The 21,617-nt window shown below is 43.4% G+C and overlaps 1 protein-coding gene across 3 annotated transcripts in view; it reads left to right on the top strand.

Annotated features, from left to right (window-relative positions):
• FRMPD4 (FERM and PDZ domain containing 4) overlaps positions 1-21,617 on the top strand; it is a gene marked incomplete at both ends in the record, with an annotated part of 645,593 nt that overhangs the window by 452,702 nt on the left and 171,274 nt on the right. For all 3 annotated transcript variants that reach the window (XM_084258035.1, XM_084258033.1, XM_084258034.1), the window contains one exon: positions 12,494-12,610. In XM_084258035.1, coding sequence (XP_084114161.1) covers positions 12,494-12,610 — 117 coding nt within the window. The remainder of the gene's footprint in view (positions 1-12,493; positions 12,611-21,617) is intronic.

Consider the following 21,617-nt stretch of genomic DNA (forward strand, 5'->3'; position numbering starts at 1 on the left):
GTAAGGAGTGGTCACTGATTCCATTCTAGCAAATCCCTTCCAGGGGGATCTGAGGCCAGTCAGCTCATTCCTATGTACATTAAAGTTGGAAGACCCCGCTGCTGGCGGGGGTAGGGGCTATGCATTATGAAAGACTTTCCCATGTTTTCAGCACTTTTCTAGCAATTATCATTGAGTTGCTAATATCTCGGTTCTGCAAATAGAACCTATGGTAACCTATGTTATGCATCAGGTAACCTATGTTATGCATCAGGTAAAGGAACAGATTTTTTCACCATGTCTAATAAAAATGCAGCACGTCACACGGGGTTACAGTAGAGCTTTCCCTTAATTTGTGCATCTCTACATTTTGCCAATAAATGTCTTCCTTGCTATGCAAATAATTCCTCCACGATGCAGACAAATCTCGAGCTTGTTGTCTTCCCAGTGTTTTAAGCTCACGTCTTCTCTGTGATGCACCTTGAGGAGATACGTGCTGGCTTGTCCTGACTTACAAAGTGGTCGTGTTTGGACATAAAAAGAAAAGGGCAGCACGACTTCCCTGTGACTGTTATTTCAGGTGGCCCCGGAAATGTGTGGCTCTCTGTGTTCAGTGACAACATGCCGATCCTTGGAACAGATGGAATGAAAAATATGAATGAACTCCCAATGGAAACCGGGAAAGGTGGATGGAAACTAAGCAGTCCTCCTATTGTTACTCAAGGCACCATTTATTGTGGAATATTTTTGTTATAATTTTCATGGTGAATATAATTGTTGTCAAAATTGTTATGGAAATATGAGTGTTGAATGGAAAACCATGAAGATTATAAAAGAATGTGGGTCTTCTCTTTCACCTGCAGAGATCGAGGTAAATTCCAAGCTCTGGCAGATTTTCGAAGAACATAAACCATAACTTGGTTTTTCCCATATGGAGCAAGAAGGCTTGATGCGGGGGTTTTAGCCTACACAAACTGTTGCCTCCGCCCCTCTTGATGTTTTATTAGATTATTCCTTGAGCACAGACACTGGTCATCTTTGTTTTTCTTTATTCCTTCTACCCATAAAACGGTGTCATAAAAGGGTTTTTGAGTGAACAGGACAAAAATAAATAAGAGGAGACCAAAAGTGGGTGGGAAGCTTTTGCAAATTGCCTTCTGTTACTCCTGGAATATTCCCACATCATCCTTAGAATGTTTTCTCCTTATGATCATCATAATTGTTTAAAGATCCAAAGTATATGTTATGTTCTTTATAAGGCTTTTTGTACTTGGTTATCCATTTTTGATGACCTAGGAGATGTGCAGGTATTAAGGTAGCTGGGGAAATAATGTATTCCCCGTTGAGAGCTAGAAGAGTTTAAAAGGTGATTTTAATTTCTGCACTTAGCATCATGTACACAGCTGTTGCTTTTACAGTAATGGTTTAGGAAAATGAAGAGAAGCAACAACAGCCTGATGAACTGAGGGCTTTGATGGGTTGAGGTAACAGTCATGTAAACACAGACATCAAGCCATGAATCTCTGTGTTAAACACCTCCAAATGAAAAGGCACCAGAAATCTTCCTAGATTTAGATAAAAATTAAGTACACTAGGTCAGTGTGTTTTGCTTATATTATAAATAACTTATTAAAAATATCACAAATGCAGTTCAAGTCTGGGGAAGGAAGCCAGAAAGCACATTTTAGCCTGCCAGTGAGTTTTAGTGGTACATAAGTGGGTTGTAACTCTCCATCTTACCTCGTTAAGGCTGTCAGCAGGTGTACTGTGCGCACCTGTGCTTTAGGGATTACACTGCAGCAGTAAAGAATGAAGTACAGCAGACACTGAGATAGCAAACCGAACTCAATTATAGTTTTGATTGAACATAGATGCATTTTAATGTGAAGAATTAATGACCTTTGGTAATTTACAAGATTCAAATAAGACTAAAACAATGGCAGTATTAAGCAACATACTTTTTATTATTAAAACCATCTTATAACATCACATTTGAAAACTAAAAAAATTGGCTTAAGATACAAGCCCCCGAAGAAACTTGATTTGAATTTTGGAAAGCAGCCACAGAAGCAAGTTTTTTCCATTATGGGTTTAGACTGGCCACAGACAACATATTTGAAATACTATTCATCCAGATAGTGGCCCTATTTACAAGCAAGATCAATGGTCCAGAGATTTAAAATTCCCCATAAGTATTCAGTATGTGATGGATTGAACTATAATCTTGTATCTTTGGGTCAAGTGCTATGGATAATAGGAGTCCTGTTCACTTTCCTTGAGTGGTGAGCTGTTACTCCAGTGGACAATTTTATGGAATTTGTGTATCTGGGTTTCTTCCAAGGCTGTTAAAGATTGTCACCTTTGAGAAGGATACCTGTTTCATTGATGAAGGTGGACATTTTGTAGCTCGAAGGAAACTCAGAAATCACGTCATCCAGCATTTTCATTATATGAATAAGAAACTTGAGGGGCAGGAACACAAATGACACTCTAAGGTGCCACTGTAAGCCAAGGGTCAGCAAACTATGGCCTGAGGGACAAATAGGGATTTTCTTTTTTGTGAATAAAGTTTTATTGAAACACATCTAAGCCCTGTTGTGTACATATTGTCTCTGGTTACTTTCAATAGAGCTAAGTAGAAGCGACAGGGACAAATCACCTGCAAAGTTGGAAATATTTATTATCTGGCTCTTTACAGGAAATGTTGGCTGCTCTGTGCCATTCATGGCAGACTTAGAATATAGGCTTCTGCCTTCCAGGCTGGTGTTCTTCCCTCTATATCCTTTTTTACTTTAAATTCATTCTTAGTCATATCAGTCCTTACCCCCACCCCACTTTCTAATTTTTTAATCTCTTCTTTTTATTGCTGCTGATATCTAATGTAATAATTTTAAGTAATATTTTATTATTTTACTCAGAAATCCAATAAAATAAACTCAATGGAATGGGAGATCGCTATTAGATATACTTGTACCATAGGATTCTTAAAGTCATTAAGTGAGTCTGAGGAGATTAAGGAAACTACAGTCCAGACAAGCAATTAATTTATATGTTAAGCCATAAAATTCTAAAGATCAAAATATATGTGTATGTCCCAATCAAACCATAAAAATATAATTTTCACAATGGGTATTTAACTCAGAAAATGTTTGAATTTTTCATATAGAGTTCCTCAGGATGTTCAGTAGAAAGCCAGTTACATTTGACTAAGCATGGTGACTAGCAATTTTGTTATGAGTCATCTGTAAATAAGTCAGATGTGAACATGAATATTGCCTCTCAACATGATGAGTGTTTGCACAAGTATTTCAATAACACATTTGAAAATGAGATCAGGTCATTAGACAGATTCAGCCAATGTTGGTTTCCATTAATCCTATAATCACTGTCAAGTTCTAGGACACGGTACACTTGGCTGGGCCTAAGGCCATATTCATGTTCCATATTACCACTCTGTGAAAAAACAGGGCCTTAGATCAAGTAGCAAACAGCATTTAATGATCGGAGTGGATGAAATAGTTGCCTGGTAAACTCTTGTGCAGAATATAAGGGAAGTTACTTGCCTGGCCTCCTTCCTGAGGAGTTTCTATGAAAGTTTGAGGTTCAGGGAACAACCAGAGTGAGACAGTATTCGGGTGAGTTGAGCCCCGATGTCTTCCGCCTTCCCCAATATTTTGATCAGTTCCATGAGGGCAAGTCCCTATCTGCCTGTTGCAGCTCTGGTCCCACGCACTGACTGCCACAAAAGTGCTCAATAAAATGTCTTGAATGATTGAATGTTGTGTCATGAGGCCATTCAGTGATTGGAAGACAGGAAAAGAGTTCTCTCTGTTATTGGCCAGAGCACAGGAACTATATAGTAAGAGGGGGCTGTATCTTGCATGGGGCGGCCAGAGAATCTTGCCAGGAATCAGTGCTCAATGAATGCCAATGATTGTTGATTGACCAGAAAGGCCTTTCTGTGTAGAAACTTGGCTCAAACTTTATCCGCTCTTTATCGTCTCTTAATGCAAATTGACCAATCTTCCTTGCACACATCTACTACCCTTCTAAGATTCGTTTGCCACCTCATATTTCTAGGGGAAGAAGAATAAACATTTTCCTAGGTGTCTGGCATTCACCCACCTGCAAGTATGAATTGCAGAGTCTGGCAATACCTTGGGCTCCTGGCACATCAAAACCTCTGTGAAGGGTTTTCTATCTGGAGCAGAAGGTTCTTTGATGTGACAGTTCTTGTGCCTGTTGTATGCCAGTGCTGATCTCTCTTATTCTTCTACCTTGTGCAAACAACCAGAAAATGGGGACCTCTGATTCCTGACTGCCTGTGTAGTCATCAAAAATTCTAACAGCCTTTTTGCTTTGCTTTTTTTGGTTGCTAGTTAGGTAATAATGTATGTTTCCATCTTGAACTCTGCCCTTCAAAAAATTGTAGGAGTCTGTGGGGCCCTTGGCTGGCATGCCCCAACTGTCTACAATTATAGTCTTTGCATATAAGTTTCTAGCAACTAGTGTGTCAGCTCAGCAGACATTGTGTGTTTCACGACTGTCATTGCCGCATACTCTGTCATTTTTAAATGTTGGTCATTTTTCCTGGGTTTTAAGGAAAAGGTTCTAGCATCTTTCCTCGAATCTTAAATTCTTGATAACTTTGCATCCTTAAAATATGGCTTCAAAAGTTACAGGATAACTAAATCAAAGTGCAAAGCTTGATTGGATTCTGAATCAAATAAATGCAACTTATAAAAAGAACATGATTATGATCATTAAGGAAGTTTTAAATGTACTGTATATCTGGTAATTTGCATCTATATTAGATTGCTGTAGGCATTGTGGCTTTGGAGGACAAAGTCCTTTTTCTTAAGCCATAGATGTTGTAAAATTTAGGGCTGAAGGTGTCTTGAGGTCTATTACTAACAAAGGGTTCAAGTACACACTTTGCATATATAAGCAGAGAAAAAGAGCGAGGATAAAGCAGTGAAAGAAAATACAATAAAGCAAATGTTGTAGAAAAATGTTGCGTAAACATTGAATCAACTTAGATGGATGTTTGTCCACCTCCCCAGAATGGACTTTGTTACTGGACTGCCCTATTCACTGCAGCCTTGGCCTTTCCCACTAGATGCCAGTAGCACACCACCGCCCCCAGTTGTGGTGACCAGAAGTGTCTCCAGACACTGTGAAATGTCCACTGGAGGGCATTGCCCCTTGCTGCGCACACTCCTGTAGGTACAGAGTGGAGGACAGTCGTGCTCTCCTTGCAACTCCCCACACGATTGACTTTTCTCTAAAAGGGAAGTCCCGGAAGCCATTGTGTTTGGGATGGTTTGCTGGACGTCAGTGGAGAGCCATTTCCTGCTAAGCAAACCTTGAACTGGGAAAATGAAAATGACCTTTTTTAAAAAAAAAAAAAATATTTATTTATACAAGCACTGGGTACAGTCAGAGGCACTGGAGGGTGAGAGAATTCACCAGAGCCAGAGCGGGGAACAGAACAGGCAAACTGACAAAATACACTGCTGAGGGGAGCAGCGGGCGGCAGGAGAGGTCTGCATGCCATGTGGGACCCTCACCTGGTGGCCGGGGATCGAACCGGTGCTGCAGAGGCTGCGGGCAGCTTCGCAACCCAGCGCTCAACCGCTGCGCCACCGAGGAGACCCAAAAATGACCTTCTATTAAGAAAACTTCTCAAGGCTTAAAAAGTTAGCTCAGTTTTCTTTTCCTCATGTACAGACATTTTTCACAAGCTAGATACTATCATCTATGCCTTTTATTGAGGCCACGTGGATTTACAACCCTGTAGATGAGTTAGAGGTATGGGATCACCCCACACCACGGCACCCATGTTCCTCCACCATAGTCCATTGTGCTCCCCTCTCCACTTTGCTCTCCCACGCCCTCTGGCAGCCTCAATTCTATGGTCAAATTTCTAGGGTTTGTTATTGTTTTGTTTCCATCTGACCCTTTCTTTTGTCTCTCTATTCCTTATATAAGTGACACCATCTGGTATTTATCTTTCTCCTTCTAACTTATTTTGCATAACATTTGTAACGAATTTGGTTCATTTAGCAATCTGTCCTACAGGGATCCGTCTTCATCTTCAACTTTGGTTGGGTGGCCGGATAGTATCCGTCGCTGGTGGAACCCTCACAGCAGCAGCCAGCCCCTCTTATTCCACAGTTGTGAGATTTAAAAAGAAGTGATCTCTGAAAGCACCTCGAGGGTGCCAACCTAATAGCAGCTATTAAACAAACGCTAACACCTGTCCTCTCCCAACACCAACTCTTACCTGCCTAGAGGCGGGAAGCTACCATTTTTATTCCTAAGATTCTGTCCCAGGATGTCATGTACTTTCATGCATTCACATACGAGCATCTGTTATGTGCTGGGCTCTAGTCTAAGTAGTTGAGGTAGAAAAATGAAGATGGTGCTTGCCCTCCTGGGGTGCACCCAGCTTAGCATATCTCCTGGCGCAGTGTGCATCCCTGGGCATGTAAGTAGGAACTCATCAGCGCGCACAACCACCATCTAGTGAAGAGGACTCCAGGCTGAGGGGCTGATTTTTCCTGCCTTAAGTCTGTGCTGCCTGTCTGGGAATCCTTGGCCAGCCTGGCCGGTCTGCGTCTGTTCTCTCCTGTCCGATGCAGGGCTAATTTACCATTGCCCTCGCAGATCACAATTTGCTAATTCAGTGGGTTAATAGAAGCAAATGCACTTTGCAAAAGCCAGACGTCTATTTCAAGGCTGAGCAGCCTCTGATTCCAATGGCAGCCCCTGTGTGCAATGTTGGGGGACGTGAGATGGGCAGCCCCAGACTCTCAGATGTCTTGAGTCTTCCTTGGGCTATTTGCAGAGCGAAGCTAAAGTTTATATGTGCGATTTTTGGATTGAAAATCAGGGAGCCCAAATTTAATTCTGCCAGATAACCCATTTGGATGTAAGTGATTCAAACAGGCTAGTGAGACATTTGTATTGAAATGCATGGTTATGTAATTGGCAAATCGTGCAATGATGCAGATGAAAATAAACAGAAAACACATTTCATTGTGGTTATTAAAATATACATCCACATGTCTTTTACCATAGTTAAGCTGTTGATTAATAATACATTCCTGTTTGAGTGAAATGATTTTGTAATGAATGTATTTTTGAGTTTCTGTTTTCATGAGGCTTCGCATTAATATTTAGAGTAGTTTTAATGGCCTGCGGTTCCCCCTTTACCTTATTTTCTTCTCCTTGTTATAACAGAAGTGAAATTTTCCAAAATAGTTTGTAGGATGATTCTGGCTCCTGCACGAGATGCTGCTAGGAAGAGGCAGTAGCACAGCAAGCTCTTACCTCCTGCGTGAGGTTGAATTGCCGGGGCCGCTGCCCCGCAGTGTGGTCGTGATTGAATGAACAGTTATGTTCTGAGATGGGTGCGCGTGCAGCCTGATTCGGGATGATGAACTGGAACAAAAGATTTGGTGGGTCAGCTCCTTACTGATCCACGGGGCAGGAAATGGCAGGCAGAACCCTCTCCGAACCCCCTGAAGTCCACCAAGTTGATCACAAGAGAAACAAGGTTGCCCCCCACTTCTAACTTTAAAATTCATGCAGAACCATCTTCTGTTCATTTTCTCACCCTTCTCTGCTGCTTTTACCTTTCCCACAATGCACAGCAACCCAGAGGGAGCCTTGGCCATCATCTGCTTGTGGCTGTTGGGAGTTGGGGGTTCTGCAGGCCTGGCGCCACCGTCCCCCAGCGACTGTTTAGAGCAAAATCTGTGAGACGGCCTTTGAAACACCATGTAACCGTGGGTTATTCTGAAAATAATCTTTGTGAGTCCAGAGAGAGCAGGACAATCAAATTCTGGGTCACATTTTATTTTGTTGGGTTTGTCTAGTGTGATACTGTGTCAGGAATGAGTAACCTAAGTAGATGAGCGTTTGGTTTTCCCAGGGACATGAGAAGTAATATCTCAACACCAAGTTCAAAGGATGCAGCTGAAACCTGGCTACTGGTCGTAAACATTACCAGGTACGTAAGGCAGGCCGGGAGGTGAAGTCACAGTAGATTATATGGCACAGCATACTGACAATGGAATTGGGGGTAGGAAGGCTCCGGTTCAGCCCTGGACACTCTTTGCTAGTTGTGTAACACTAAGCAAGGGCTTCGGTGGGTGACTTCCCTAGTGGCCCATCACCATCCCTAGTGCCATCTGGGTGGTACGACGCTAGGCAGCTTTTCCCTGTTAGGTTGCTATGCCCATTTTCCTTCAGGAATGAAAGATGACCTTGGGCAGGTTATACATTTTCTCTGTACCTCAGTGTCTTCATCTTTCAAATGGAAACATGAGTGTCTTAGCAGGTATTCTGGGGCCTGCTGAGTCAGGCTGGAGATTTCAGAAGGGATCAGGTATGCAGAAGTGCTGGTTAAACGATTAGATCAAGTCCCAGTGTCACTTTCATTACCCTCACTGCCACTGGAACAGGACATTCCATGTCTATTTATCTGCAAACCATCACAGCGAGCTGGACGTAATTTCTACTTTGCACATAAAATTAAAACCCGGGAAAATCAAGTCATTCACCCAAAGGCATGAGCTATTGGCAAACAGCAGACTTGAACTCATGCTCTCTGACTCCAGGTATATATACAGAGTTTTTGGAGACTTGCTTTTTTCCCATCTAAAGCATATTGAGCACCAACTGTAGGTCAGGATGGTATTCGAGCTGAGCAGGGCCACTGTCGCCATGTAGAGTGGACCATGCCTCATGGCGGGCGCTGTGCCGTGTGCTGCAGGGTGTCCAGCAGCGTCCATGTCCTCTCCCACATAACATACGAGGACCTTTTTTTGTCCAGGACAGTTTCAATCCAATGCAAACAAAAAATGGGTGAGGCGCAAAGTTGCAAACCAGTTCAGTCAGTCCTTGGAAGTTTCTGGAGTGACTTAAATAGCCCTGCCAATGTAGGTCGCTATTTTTAAGGCTGAGCTAAGTGTTTGAAAGTGGTTCACACAGTCATGATCTCAGGTTGAAGCTCCAGACATTGGAGTTGCAAGGAATCTCAAGGCCTCGCCGGAGACAAGTGGAAGTTGACCTTCTCTCTACATCGAGGATCACACGCACAGCTGGGATTCCTGGGTCCTGGGAAACGCTTTCTGATATTTTCTTCTCCTTTGAGAACGGCTGAACTCACTGACTTCTGACCTGATAGGAAGGTGTCATTGATTGCTTCAGCCCCTTCTTGCCCCCCTCTCGCCAGACTAGGAAAAAATAGACACCTGGGCCTTTTTTCATTTGCTATTTTGAGAGTGAATAAAGCTGTTTATACTAGCAATACCACCCAAAGTCCTCTGTGCTCTTAAGGGGTAGTTGGGCACCGATTTAGCTGAGCCTTTCTACTTCTCACTGTACCCCGTGCCAGGCAGCAGTCCTTAGCAAAGCCCATTTCCTAGTTTCCTGAAGATACAGCCCCTTACCTCCCCCTTGCAGAGAAGAATAAACCTCAAAAGGGGACTTTTTAAAAGGCCTCGGCCCCTTTAAAAAGGTGCCCCAAATGCGGACTTCCGGACTTCCGCATAGAGTTGTGGCCTCAGGGGCGCATCAGAGGTGTCTGTAAAGCAAAGTCCCAGGCTTCTGCTTGTGGAGTACTGGCCCAGCTGCTGCACATTGGCTGGTGAAAGGGGCCACCTCTTTGCAGCGGAGGTAGAAAATCTACCTTTCTGCAGCAATGGGGAGGGAGACATTTAGGAGTGATGGGAAGTTTGGCGTAGCCACAGCATGTGAGCCTGAAGGTCCCTGATGCATCTCCCCAGTAAGCAGAGTGCAGACCACCCGCTTCTGAGGCTGGATCCTGTTGGGCCCAGTGGTCCCGACACCACACTGCCGAGAAGCAGGAGTGAGTGTCCTCCATAACCGTGACCTTGGTTTTGCTCAGGACTGTTCTGGTTAGACACTTAGAGAGTGAGGTTTTTCCTTCTTGCACTTTTAATTTGCCAAGTTCTACTAAAGCCTTTCCAACCCGTGTATTTTGTGTCAAAACATTAACAAGCATATACTCATGTTTGATTCTGATTATTCAAGTATTTGCTTTATATTGGCTGATGGCCCTTGACCTAAATTAACTCAATGTTTATGGATTTTTCCAATATTGGCACTTCATTTGGTGTTTTATGACAAAAAGATTTATTTGAAAACGTCTTGGTGAACTCTTCCTGCTGCCTACAAAACATACTGTACAGGACAGAATGCAATTTGGAAAAAAGATTCAAGGTTCCTTCAGCTCGTTAGAATACTGTGTTTTTACATGTAAATTATATGATGAGGCCTGTGTCATAGTGATTTTGACTGGGGGCGGGAGAGAGAATGAAAGAGAAGAGGCCATTTATTTCTTTTAAATAAGTTTAACCCCCTCTGGAAAAAATGAACCTGCTGATACAGTCCCTAATTTAGTAATCCAGAAGAAAGCGTTGCATTGTTGACATTCGACTGCCTTTCCCTTACAAGTGTGTTCCTTGGGTCACTTCTTATTGTACTATTGCTTTTGGAGAACTTTTAAATGACAGGATCGCCTGTTCACATCTCCAAGGGCTTGTTTCATGGTCCCACCCTTGAAAGCTTTCCAAATGCCCTTGCTGTTGTGGAGAGAAATTGGCGTACTTTCTGTAGTACCTCCAGGTGGCAAATTCTTGTATTTTCTCACGGCAGGGAAGCAGCACATTTTTTAAAAAAACCACCAGAGCAAATTGCCACTGCTGACTTGTGGGAAGAAGAGGAATAAAAACTGTCTCCACGCCTTTTCTTACCATAGTCAAGGGGCAAGAAGGAGCCCTGTGGTGGCCTTCTAGACAAGCCAGACCGGCATTAAATTGATAAGGGATGTAAGGAAACTGATAGTAAGTCAAAGAAAAGCAACACGGGGGTTGAAATGATGCAAAATAGTACCTTTCCACAGACCCTACAAGAAATGGGCTGCTTCCGCCTGAAGAGAAGTGTTGGGTTGAGGTCCAATAGGCAAGCTGGGCCAGAGCCGGGGCGAGTTCTCCCGAATCCTAGGATTTGAAAGTGCCCCCTCTTCCCAGGAAGGTTGACAGCTGACTGGGACGCTTGCTGTGGATGGCCGACCGCTGCGTGTAGCTGCCACAGAAGGTTGTGCGAGGTGTGTCAGGCCGGTCAGGGCTTCTTTCTCTTTGTAAAGGGCTCCCGGGTACACTATTGGGACACCAATTGCGAGGTCCTGGAAATGTCCTCTCTGTCTCCCCCCCCCCCCGCCTCTCTGCTGCCATCTTCAGTCGGGGACCATCCAAGCATCTTACAGTCCACCCAGACAGAGCAACCTCCCCCTGGAGAACAGGACTGACACATGAGGGGTGCTAATGGATCCCAATATGGCCCCGCTTGTGTCCTTTCCGTGCTTACCGTCTGACGGAGTCTTCTAGTACATGAGGTAACAGTGGGATGCATGCAGGTTCTAGGCCAGGATGCAGTGATGTTCCAGAGAGAGAGCACAGCTCTCTGGCAAGGAACGATGTCCCTGTACTGCTCCCTGTCACGACCATTTGTCATGTCGGCGCCGTCCTCTGCTTTTGCCGACTTCAAGGCTCACTTCTAGGACTTTTTTTTTTTTTAATAGAGGCATGCTTTATTTATTTGTTTGCTGGTTTGTTTGTTTGTTTTTGTTTATACAAGCACTGGGTACAGTCAGAAGTGCGGGAGGGTGAGAGAATTCACCAGAGCCAGAGTGGGGAGCAGAGCAGGCAGAAGGACCGAAGGACACTGCTGAGGGGAGCAGCGGGCGGCAGGAGAGGTCTGCGCGCCATGCGGGACCCTCCTCCGGTGGCCGGGGAGCAGCCGGGGAGCAGCCGGGGATCGAACCGGCGCCGCAGAGGCCGCGGGCAGCTTCGCAACCCAGCGCTCAACCGCTGTGCCACCGGGGAGGCCCCACTTCTAGGACTTTTTTAAGGCATCCTTTCATTTTGCTGATGAAGCTAGTTTGAGGGGTAGGCTGAAAATTGTGAAAGCTATTGTGTGGGTTTCCTTACAACTTAAGTTGAACGTTTGTCTAAGGTTTTATGACTCATCCAGTCATGGAGCATGGTTACTATGAGTAGAAATTTTGTATTCTGGTCAGAGGAGTCCAGGAAACCAAAACTTGAGTTTATTTGTTTAAGATCCATAATGTTTGTAGCTTATTTTGACGTGTGTATTTATATTGTGGTATGACATCTATTTATGTGCCCAAAATGTCCTGCCTTGTCTCGGGAATGCCTAGTTTGATGGGAAGTGTATAAAACAGGTTCAGAATTGACTTGTATGTCTTCAGAAAAGTGACTGAGTTTACTGACCATTCACCGCTCGCTCTCTGGAAAGTGGATTAAGTACCTCATAGGGTGTCTGTGAAAAAGTAGCAAGATACCATGAAGGTGAATGCCGAGCTTGGTACCTGGCAATAAACGTTCCAACTGTTCCTTTAATCAGCAGAGACTCCAAGAAGCAGGTATAGTGATACTTTTCTCTCCATTTTGTTTTCCAGCCACAGGACAAAGTCTTCAGGCTGGCCGCCTCCCTCCGGAACCTGGGGTTTGAACCAGGTCCCTCCCTATGGATGGGAGATGATGGCCAACCGGGATGGCCGAGACTGCTTCATCAAGTAGGTTGAACATTCTTGGCTTTTTGTATGTCTCTATCTTGACCCTTTTCTCAGGAGAATTAACATATGTAAATTAGGAGCCCAGAGGCATTGGGTGGTCACGACTCAATGCAGCTTGTTCCTCTGTGGCTTCCGTATCCTGTGACTTGAGGAAGCTTTGCTCATGGACGGGCACCATCTTAGAGTAACATTTCTCTGTGTCCCCTGGTAATGCTGGTCCAGGGCACAAGATTCATTTGTCAGTCCCCATCGGTAGTACTCATTGTCTTAGGCTAGGAATGAACATTGGGTTTGGGAGAATATCATTTAGAAAACGTTCTAGGAATGGTCAAGACAAAAATTTTATTGGCTCGTCTGTAACTAAAATAATCGACTAAAAGGATCGTGTGCATTACTGATGATAGTATAAATTTTTTATCATCAACATTGCCTAAGGTTTTGGATTTTTGTGGTCCTATATGTTGTTTTTTAATTGTGACAAAACAATGATTATGATATATATGGTTTATATATAATGGTTTGTCACATATAACATTGATAAATTTTATTTGCTGTTTTTCAGTGTATATTCTAGTGATAGTATACTCATTCACAGTTTTGTGCAACCAGCACTGTCCATTTCAAGAATTTTTTCATCTCCCATTGGAAACTTTGTACCCACTAAGCCTTAACCCACAGCTCCCCCTCCCACAACCCCAGGTACCCTCTATTCTACTGTCTGTCTCTATGAAATTTGACAATAAGGCACCTCATTATAAGTGGAATCATATCATAGTTGTCCTTTTGTGTCTGGCTTATTTCATTTACAGTGATGCCCTCATAATTCATCCATGTTGTAGTATCTATCATAATTGCATTGCTTTTTAAGACTGAATAATATTCCACTGTGTGGACACAGCACATTTATTTATCCAGCATTATGTCAATGGACATTTGAGTTGTTATCCCATTTGGCTCTTGTGAATGATGTTCTGTGAACACTGGTGTGCAAGCATCTCTCTGCGTCCCTGCTTTCAGTTCTCTTGAGTCTATCCTACCCCTAGGATGGAACTGCTGGCTCATATGGTAATTCTAAATTTATGTTTTTGAGGAACCACCAAAATGGTTTCCATGGCTGTTGCCTTTGTTCTGTTTGTGGGTTGTTTTTTTTTTTTTTTTGCATTTGTTTGAGAAAGTGATTATATTGTACTTGTCAAAACATTAATGGTCTGCCCTCCTCCAACCTCAGTGAAATATTCTTAATTATGATTAAGTTGTGAAATTGATTTGCAATCAGGAAGCTTGGTTGGCCCTAGTCTAATACAATGGAGTGGAAATTGGAGACTAAAAGGAATGGTCTTTCTCATCAAGGCTGCATTCTGTGCTAGCCAAACTGCTGTGGACTGATGGGCAAACATGGGGTCACCGTGAGATGAAGATCATGTTGATAAAATTAAGACTACCTCCATGTCAGAAATGTTAGCATGGAACTAGAGACAAAACTCATATAGAATGAGTTTCCCAGGCTCTGCAGCCCAAATCTCTCCCTTTTTGGAATCGCAGAGAAAGTCTTCATAAAAAGTTTGTTGGTCTGGGGCTTGCCTCTTGAGCCCATCCTGGGAAGATTCAGGTTGCCCTTGAACATGACCCACTCCAGGGAGCATGTCGAAAGTGGCCCTCTGCCACTTCAAGGCTTCGCTGAGGATATGTTCACACAGAAACTATAATGGTAATAGCAGTGACAGCAGAATCTTCCAGAAAGCTTGAAGACTGGAAGAAAGGCCAGTAATTTTGTTTATACCTTGGATTCCAAATTTTAATTTCATAGCATTTACCCAAGTCCTTTATTGTCCTAGAAAGAGCATATTTTTTGATATTATACTCTGCCATCTGTTTGGTAACATGGTTATTGTAATTGACTCAGTTGAGGTGCCCTAGATGTTTTAACTGGAAACTATAAAACTTTCTGCCCATGAAATGTAAATTTTAAAAATACATAGATTATGAATTTATGAAGATATATTAAAATGGAATTTTCTTTTTCCGTGGTAGGATTTGGATTCCCATACATTCCAGGCCATGTGATGAGTAAGATAGAAACCCAAACCGAGGCCTCTTGGTTGGAGATCCCGGGAGCCTCAGCTAGCTCTATCTCTGTGCAGTTTCATTAGCGTCATTGACATTTTTAAGGGCTAGACCAGGTGTCTCTCTAACATTTACACTGGCCTAATGCCAGCTGTTAAAACATGCAAGAGCAAATCAGCAACTTAATTGAGAAACCTGCACTGATTTCCAAATGGCAAGTTTTAGAACCTCAGTTACCAGTGTCACTTTTCCAAATCTGTGGGGTTTTTACTGATAACGCTGGGTTTCAGTCTTCTCAGAGACATGGTTTGAAGATGCCAAGAACCATACTTTGTCAGAAAGTGTCGGTTCTTTATCACTAATGAGAATCATTCTGATTTTTTTTTTTTTTTTTTACCTACCAAGTCGCATCCATTACAGAGATACTCTAATTACTAGAATTTCCGGGGAGTCTGCAGTTTTGAGCATTTCTATACTCATTAGCTTTAGAAGTTAAAAGAACAATTTGAAAATTAATCTGTGGTTTGTAATTAGCACCTTTGCATTTAATTTTTCAGTCGTTTACATATTCTCTTTGAACAAGATTAGATGTCTGCTTTGTTTTCATCTCGGCTGGTATCTCAACAATAACCCACATCAGGTGATTGTTTTGATGGAGGTAAAAGTACTTGTGAGGGATGGAGGAGGCTGTAGGGGGAGTCAGCGTCACGTGCAGAGTGGGAGTCTCACAGCTGAGTAAAGAGATGTTCTGTATTAGAACAGGGCCCGGTTTTCAGCTTCCGTCTTCCTTCTCCTGTCCCCAGTTCTTTAGGGTAGGACTGGATACCCTACTTTCTATAAAGATAATAACCCATGGGGTAAAAACACACATTGTAACAATTGTGTATATTGTAGTATTACATGGTCTGCAAGCTGGTGTCTCCCAATCTCAGCTGCACATTGGAACGGCCCAAGGAGACATTTGAGGTGCAGTAAAACACCCTGATGTCTGGGTGTGTTGACAGTTTGGGTTGCTCTAATGACATATCACAAGCTGGATGACTTCAACACGGAAAGTTATTTCTCACAGTTCTGGAGGCTGGGAAGTTCAAGACCAGGGCGGCAGCATGGACAGGTTCTTGATGAAGGTCCTCTTTGTGGCGTGTAGTCAACTTCCATCTCTGTCCTTGAGAGAGAGGCGATGATGTGTGTCTCTGCTTAGGAGAGGACTCATTCCATCCTGAGGGCGCTGCATCTTTAGTACCTATTTACTTCCCCAAAGGTCCACCTCCATATACCATCACAGTGAGGAATTGAGGCTTCAACATGGGGATTTGGGGGTGTGTAAACTTTCAGTCCATAGCTCTGGGTCTGGGTGAGAGTCCATGATTAGTTTCAGAATCTCCCTGGCTGAATCTGATCAACAGCTATCGTTGCTGCTCTAAAGCCCTTATGTGCATGTGACTTCTAATACGGAATAATCATGCCATTTGCTAGATGATGAGATGAAGATTTGTACTAATCAGATAACTGGCCCAAAGTTTACACACATGTGCCCAGTTGGCTTCCATTGCCTGTTCCACACACCAATTCCCCATTAAGAAAGGATGACTGTTGTTGACACTCCTACAGAAATTTGAAATACGCTTTTTTGAGGAACAGAGATCACTGATTAAAACATGACAGGTGCTAAGTAAAAATTTCTCAGTTCCTTATTGTTGCCATGTAGGAGAGAGAGAAAGGGAATGCAGGGTGGGGGAAGGGAGAGGTGGGGAGAGAGAAACTACACGGATGATAGTCTCAGAACGGGGGGTGCTCTGCTAAAAAATGGATGAAATGGAGAGATGGATACAAAGAGCATGAAGAGAAACAGATAAAGCGAGGTACTCTGAGGTAATATTATCATAACAGCATCAATAAATTGTAGTTTTAGGAGTAAATATGGATGCGGGTAGATAAAGGTATAGTTGCAGATGTACGTGGTTGCAGATCAGATGGATATGGGTGTGGATACTGACATATTTAGACAGCTGTGGCTATAGAGACCCAGGTGTTGTTCTAGATAGCTATAAATTAGTAAAGAACATAGATATGCAACAGATGCGTGACCACACAGCCAGTTTTGGTTGGGCATTATCGTTCTGACAGAATTACTGAGAGCGCCTCCCTTTGCTCTGACTTAGATAAGGTGACTCTGTACATCACTGTCAAGGTTTAGAATATACTCGCAGGGCATAAAATTTCCTCTAGTCTTTGCAGCTCTGCTGTAAGGTAGTGAAGGCACAGAGGACACGGAGGACTCTCGCCATGTGCGCGAGGTGGGTTCTCCACGGCCAGTGGTGGGCGTCACTAGTTTTGCTTCATATCTTCAAACTCTAAGACCTCAAGCCTTTGGGCTGCATAATGGGGCTCAGTCCATGCCAAAGCGCCTGTATTCTGCAGCTGTATTTCCCACTCTTGGGGTTACCCAGCCCTGTCACTGTGTGCTCAGCTCAGCTCGCCTCCCCAGTCCCTTTTGTACGCCTGCCCCTGACTCAGCATCCTTAAACCTGGGCCTGCTCAGCCTCCTCCTCTGCTCTCGTGCTGACTTCAGTTCTCCTGGGCCCTGCCCCCCACCCGTCCGCCCAACATTGATTGCACATTGATTGAATTCAACGTTGACTGAATGCTAAAAATACCAAGAATAGCAAGACAAGCTCTTACCTTCAAGGACCTTAGAGTGTGGTGGAAGTGATAAATAAAATAAGAGAACATGCTTTAGAATCAGTAGAAGCCTGCTGGGAGAATGAACTTAATCTGTTGAAAGTTGGGGGGGGGAGTGCAGCCCATTGCTATGGCTTCCCACAAGAGGCCAGCTGTCATTGTCAACCACGCTATGTCTCTTATCCTCATTAGAGACACGAAATATGTCTAATAGAGCACAGCGAGCACCATGTGTGACTTTTTATTTCCAGTTTTTGAGTTAAATGAAGTAAGCACGTTTGTTTGGGGGGGGGGGACTTAATGCAAAACTCATGTGCTGTGCAAATCTGGAATTTGAGGTCATGTAGATTGAAGGAAACATTAAAATTTGAGGAAGATAAATATTAAAACACTGCCTGGTGAGATCAATTATCACAATGAGCCCAGATGGAGTCTGGGGGGATGGAGATGGGGGGTAGGAGAGGAGACTGAGGGTCACTTCAAGCCACGTGCCTTGATTTTTTACAAGTTCCAATTGGAGGGAATTGTTTTTTTCCTTTTTGGTATGCTAGCTTTCTGACCACGCACACCCTGGAAGTGTACAACATGTAACCCCTTGTGCATATTGGAGACACTTATTCTACCCGTGATGGACAATTAGACCACCATGCTCTTCAAAATGCAGAATTACTCAATTCTGGAAGCTCAGTAGTGGAGATTAGTGCAGACATGTGGAAACTTCTTTGTTCTCCAATATGGGCTAGCCCCAACTTGGGAGAAGTTTAGCCCTTCCCAACTGCCAGTCAGCTCAGTGGTCAATGTGAAATGTACTTTTGGCTCCTCAACCTTCAGAAAATAATTATCTGAAGAAGTCACACCAGTTGAAAGAATGAGGATGCAATTGATTTTTTTCTCATTAATTGGTAGTTTGGGGGCTAGTGTTTGGATATTTTTTCCTGATTATGACCCCCAAGATTTCATAAGAGTCTCACTGTTGTTCTGCAGAGGGTTCACTTAATCTGCTACCCTGTGATTAGTTCCTTTAAACTTATTGTTCTGTAAACGATTTTTTAAAAAGTAAAGAAGAGTTGAGTTGTAAAGTTGGATGTGGGTATTATGGTTGCACCTGCCCACCAACACCTGTGATATGTTTGTATTTGAAACAGACATCAATTTCCTATGATTTTCAGCCTACGTTTTTGATCCGCGTCCAACAAAATACAAATGATTTTGAGAGATGACTCAGGTTGTTGCCCTGTGTTTCTGGTATTAAAAATGCAGCAGCTCTTTGTGGAAATTAACAGTTTTGTCAGCAAAGGAGAGCCATTCAAGGTGGGTTGTACTGTTATTTTGTGAGGCTTTAAATATCCAAATAAGATGTTAGACAGGAGGCAGTTTGCCTTGTTGTCTGTGTTTTTAATGAAGAATTCTTAAAGAAAAGTTACCTCTTCCAATATGATGGAAGCTGCATAAAATGAAAATACTTTGCTGGCCAGAGCAAAGGGCTTCCTTAGGATCCTGAGCTTCCAAGTCAAGCAGAGGGAAGTATATTATAATTTTGTTAATGGAAGAAGAAAGTAAATTTGATAGTATCATTACATGAAATGAAAGGTAATTATGTTGCGTCAATGCGAAAACTTCCCAGGCTGAACATTAGGGGCTGTTTACTCCCTTCGATGGAGCAGATTTGTTTTCTTTCAAATCTGACAAAGCACCGATGCGCTGAGTTAATAATCACCGCTCCCAGCTGGAAGGTAAGTTTGCAGAGTTGATGGAAGGGCTTTTAACAGGAAGGCTTTGAAATGGCACTATCCCTCCATATCGAATGTGACATATGGCACAAAGTGCCGTGCGAGGCGGGCTTCTCCCATGTCAGTATCTGTCTCATTTCCCCTGTGCATTTGCTCCAGAAACTTTGCTGCTTTATTGAATCTAGTCTTTATTCGAGGACAAATCCCTGAAACACTTGGCTTATTTATCCAGCAGGCCAGTGTATCTGCAGGGATTGTAATCGTCCGAAGTTCCTTGGGCCACTTGAGTGCAAGAGCAGGGACAAGCACATTGGGCAGCGCTGTGGAAAGCAGGTTGGGTGGCACACGGGGTTGATTCTTTCTTCACCTGAGATTTTGCATAGCCCCTGGGGATGTACCTGAGCTGGGTCACAAAGTCTGTTGGGAAGCACGAGGACAGCCAGCCTGTGAAAACAAGCACCTGGGACACCAGGTTTCCATCACAGACTGTAATTGAAATCCTAGCTCGGGGCTGCCTACCGCCCTTGATCTCGTCGCGAGCTCTTTGGAGCGACTCTTTCTGGATTGCGCCAACCCTTGCAGAGAGCAATTTCGAAGTCATCACCTAAGGCTGGGGCCCAGGCGGGAAATTCTGACCTGTGCCAAACGCCACGTGGGGGTGTGGGAATGACTGCCAAGGAAGCTGGCTGAACCTCAGAGGACCTGGAATCACCTTTGTGGCAGGTGCTTTTCCACTCTTGTCTGTACTCCTTTGTGAAAAGAGATGAAGACAGGCACCTGTTGTCCAGCTCAGTGGGAAACAGCAGCTCCCTACCTAGCCTCTGTTCTGGGGCACCTTTCAGAGCCTGGGTAACACCACCAATGGCCCATCCCGAAGGAAGTGGCTCCTCTTCGATTGCAAGGACGACGAGAGGTGGTGGTACTCATTATGCCGGGGACACTTGGGCCAGTCAGGAGTCAGTCACAGCATTTCATGAAGTATGCCTCTCACTTCTTCTGGAAGCACAGGGCAAGAGAGGTTCAGGTTGGGAAGGCCAGGAGAAATTCTGAAGAAGACGATTTGCTCTTAAAGGATGCTACTGCATTTTGAATGCTACATCCATTGCAAAATGACAGAAGTGCTAACCCAGGTACTAATATGTGAAGGTTTTCCCTTCTGTGGTCTGTCAACGGGTCAGTTCTTTATTTGCTATACAATGCCATTCTTAGTAAATGAAAAACTAAGTTTTTTTTATTTATTAGCATGAATCATATCAATTATTGATGCATTGTATGGTGAGTTTTAGATGCAAATATAAGGATATTTAACTCATTATGAGGAGTCACTGAAATTGCACAGGTGTAATGTGTGTGAATATCATGTTAATGGAAAGAGTAGAAATGCTGCACAAAGGCAACTCAATAGGTTTTATTTTATTTCTGGATCGAGCGCCCTCTCCCAACCTTTCCTACCTCTGACTTGCTGATGAGTAAAAATCTTCTGAAAGAAAAGGGGATGATAGGTTGTCCTCTCATCCCCTTCTCTGTCATTTTCAGGGTAAATGAGTGTCCAATGGAGGGAAGTAACACGCTAAGAAAGGATATGACAGGATTCCCAGGTCATTCATGCTCTTCAGAAGGCCATATCTGTTAAATACTAATTATCCCTCAACCCTCACCTCCCAACCTCACCTGTTCATTACTTTTTAATCAATTCTCAAGTGACTTTCTCAACTATAGCCTAACAAATATGAAGGATTGCCTCTGGCTACTAACTCCTTCAGAAAGCCGTCTCCATGCACTCCCAGAGATGGCATTCTCACTGAAAGATCTATGCTTTTCCCCCACTGACCCTACCCATTAATTCTTTAGAACAGGTCAGGAAACCTTTCTTTGTAAAAGGTCACATAGTAAATATTTTAGGCTGTAAAGGCCACGTATAGTCTTTGTAGAGTGAAAACAGCCACAGGAAATATGTAAACAAATGAATGTGGTTGTGTTACAATAAACATTTATTTACTAAAACAACTTGGGAGCTGATTTGACCCATGAGCTGAAGATTTTGCCAAACCTTACTCTAGAGAATCGTGCATTTGACGCCATTCTCAAATTTTAATTCACTAAATTATACATTTTCAAAGCCCTCCCATGAAGTTGGGGACTGCTGTTCATTTCACATATGAAAAAAACTAAGGTGGACATTGAACAAGTGACCCTTCTGGGGTTGCACTCTGATTCATGCAAGGAAGTAAAAATGAACCCCAGGGGCCCATTTTTTCTACTTATTGCCATAAAGCTCTGTGGTGTGCCTATTGTGAACAAGGGGTTCTTGCACAGCTCTGACATCCATGACCTACTGTAGGGTAAAGAAAATGTCAGGCTTTTCTGCCCTTCCGCCATCAGGAGAGATGATGGATCCTTGTCCTGAATGCATGCCTGATGGCGGGCACCTGGAATAGGGTGTGGGCATAGGTAGATGGGATTCAGCTGAGTTAAGACTTTTAAGGGCGGCGTCACGGGGACGCCAGCAGCAGTAGCAGCAGCAGCAGTAG

The sequence above is a fragment of the Talpa europaea genome (assembly GCF_964194135.1).
Source record: "Talpa europaea genome assembly, chromosome: X".
Lineage (NCBI taxonomy): Eukaryota > Metazoa > Chordata > Mammalia > Eulipotyphla > Talpidae > Talpa > Talpa europaea.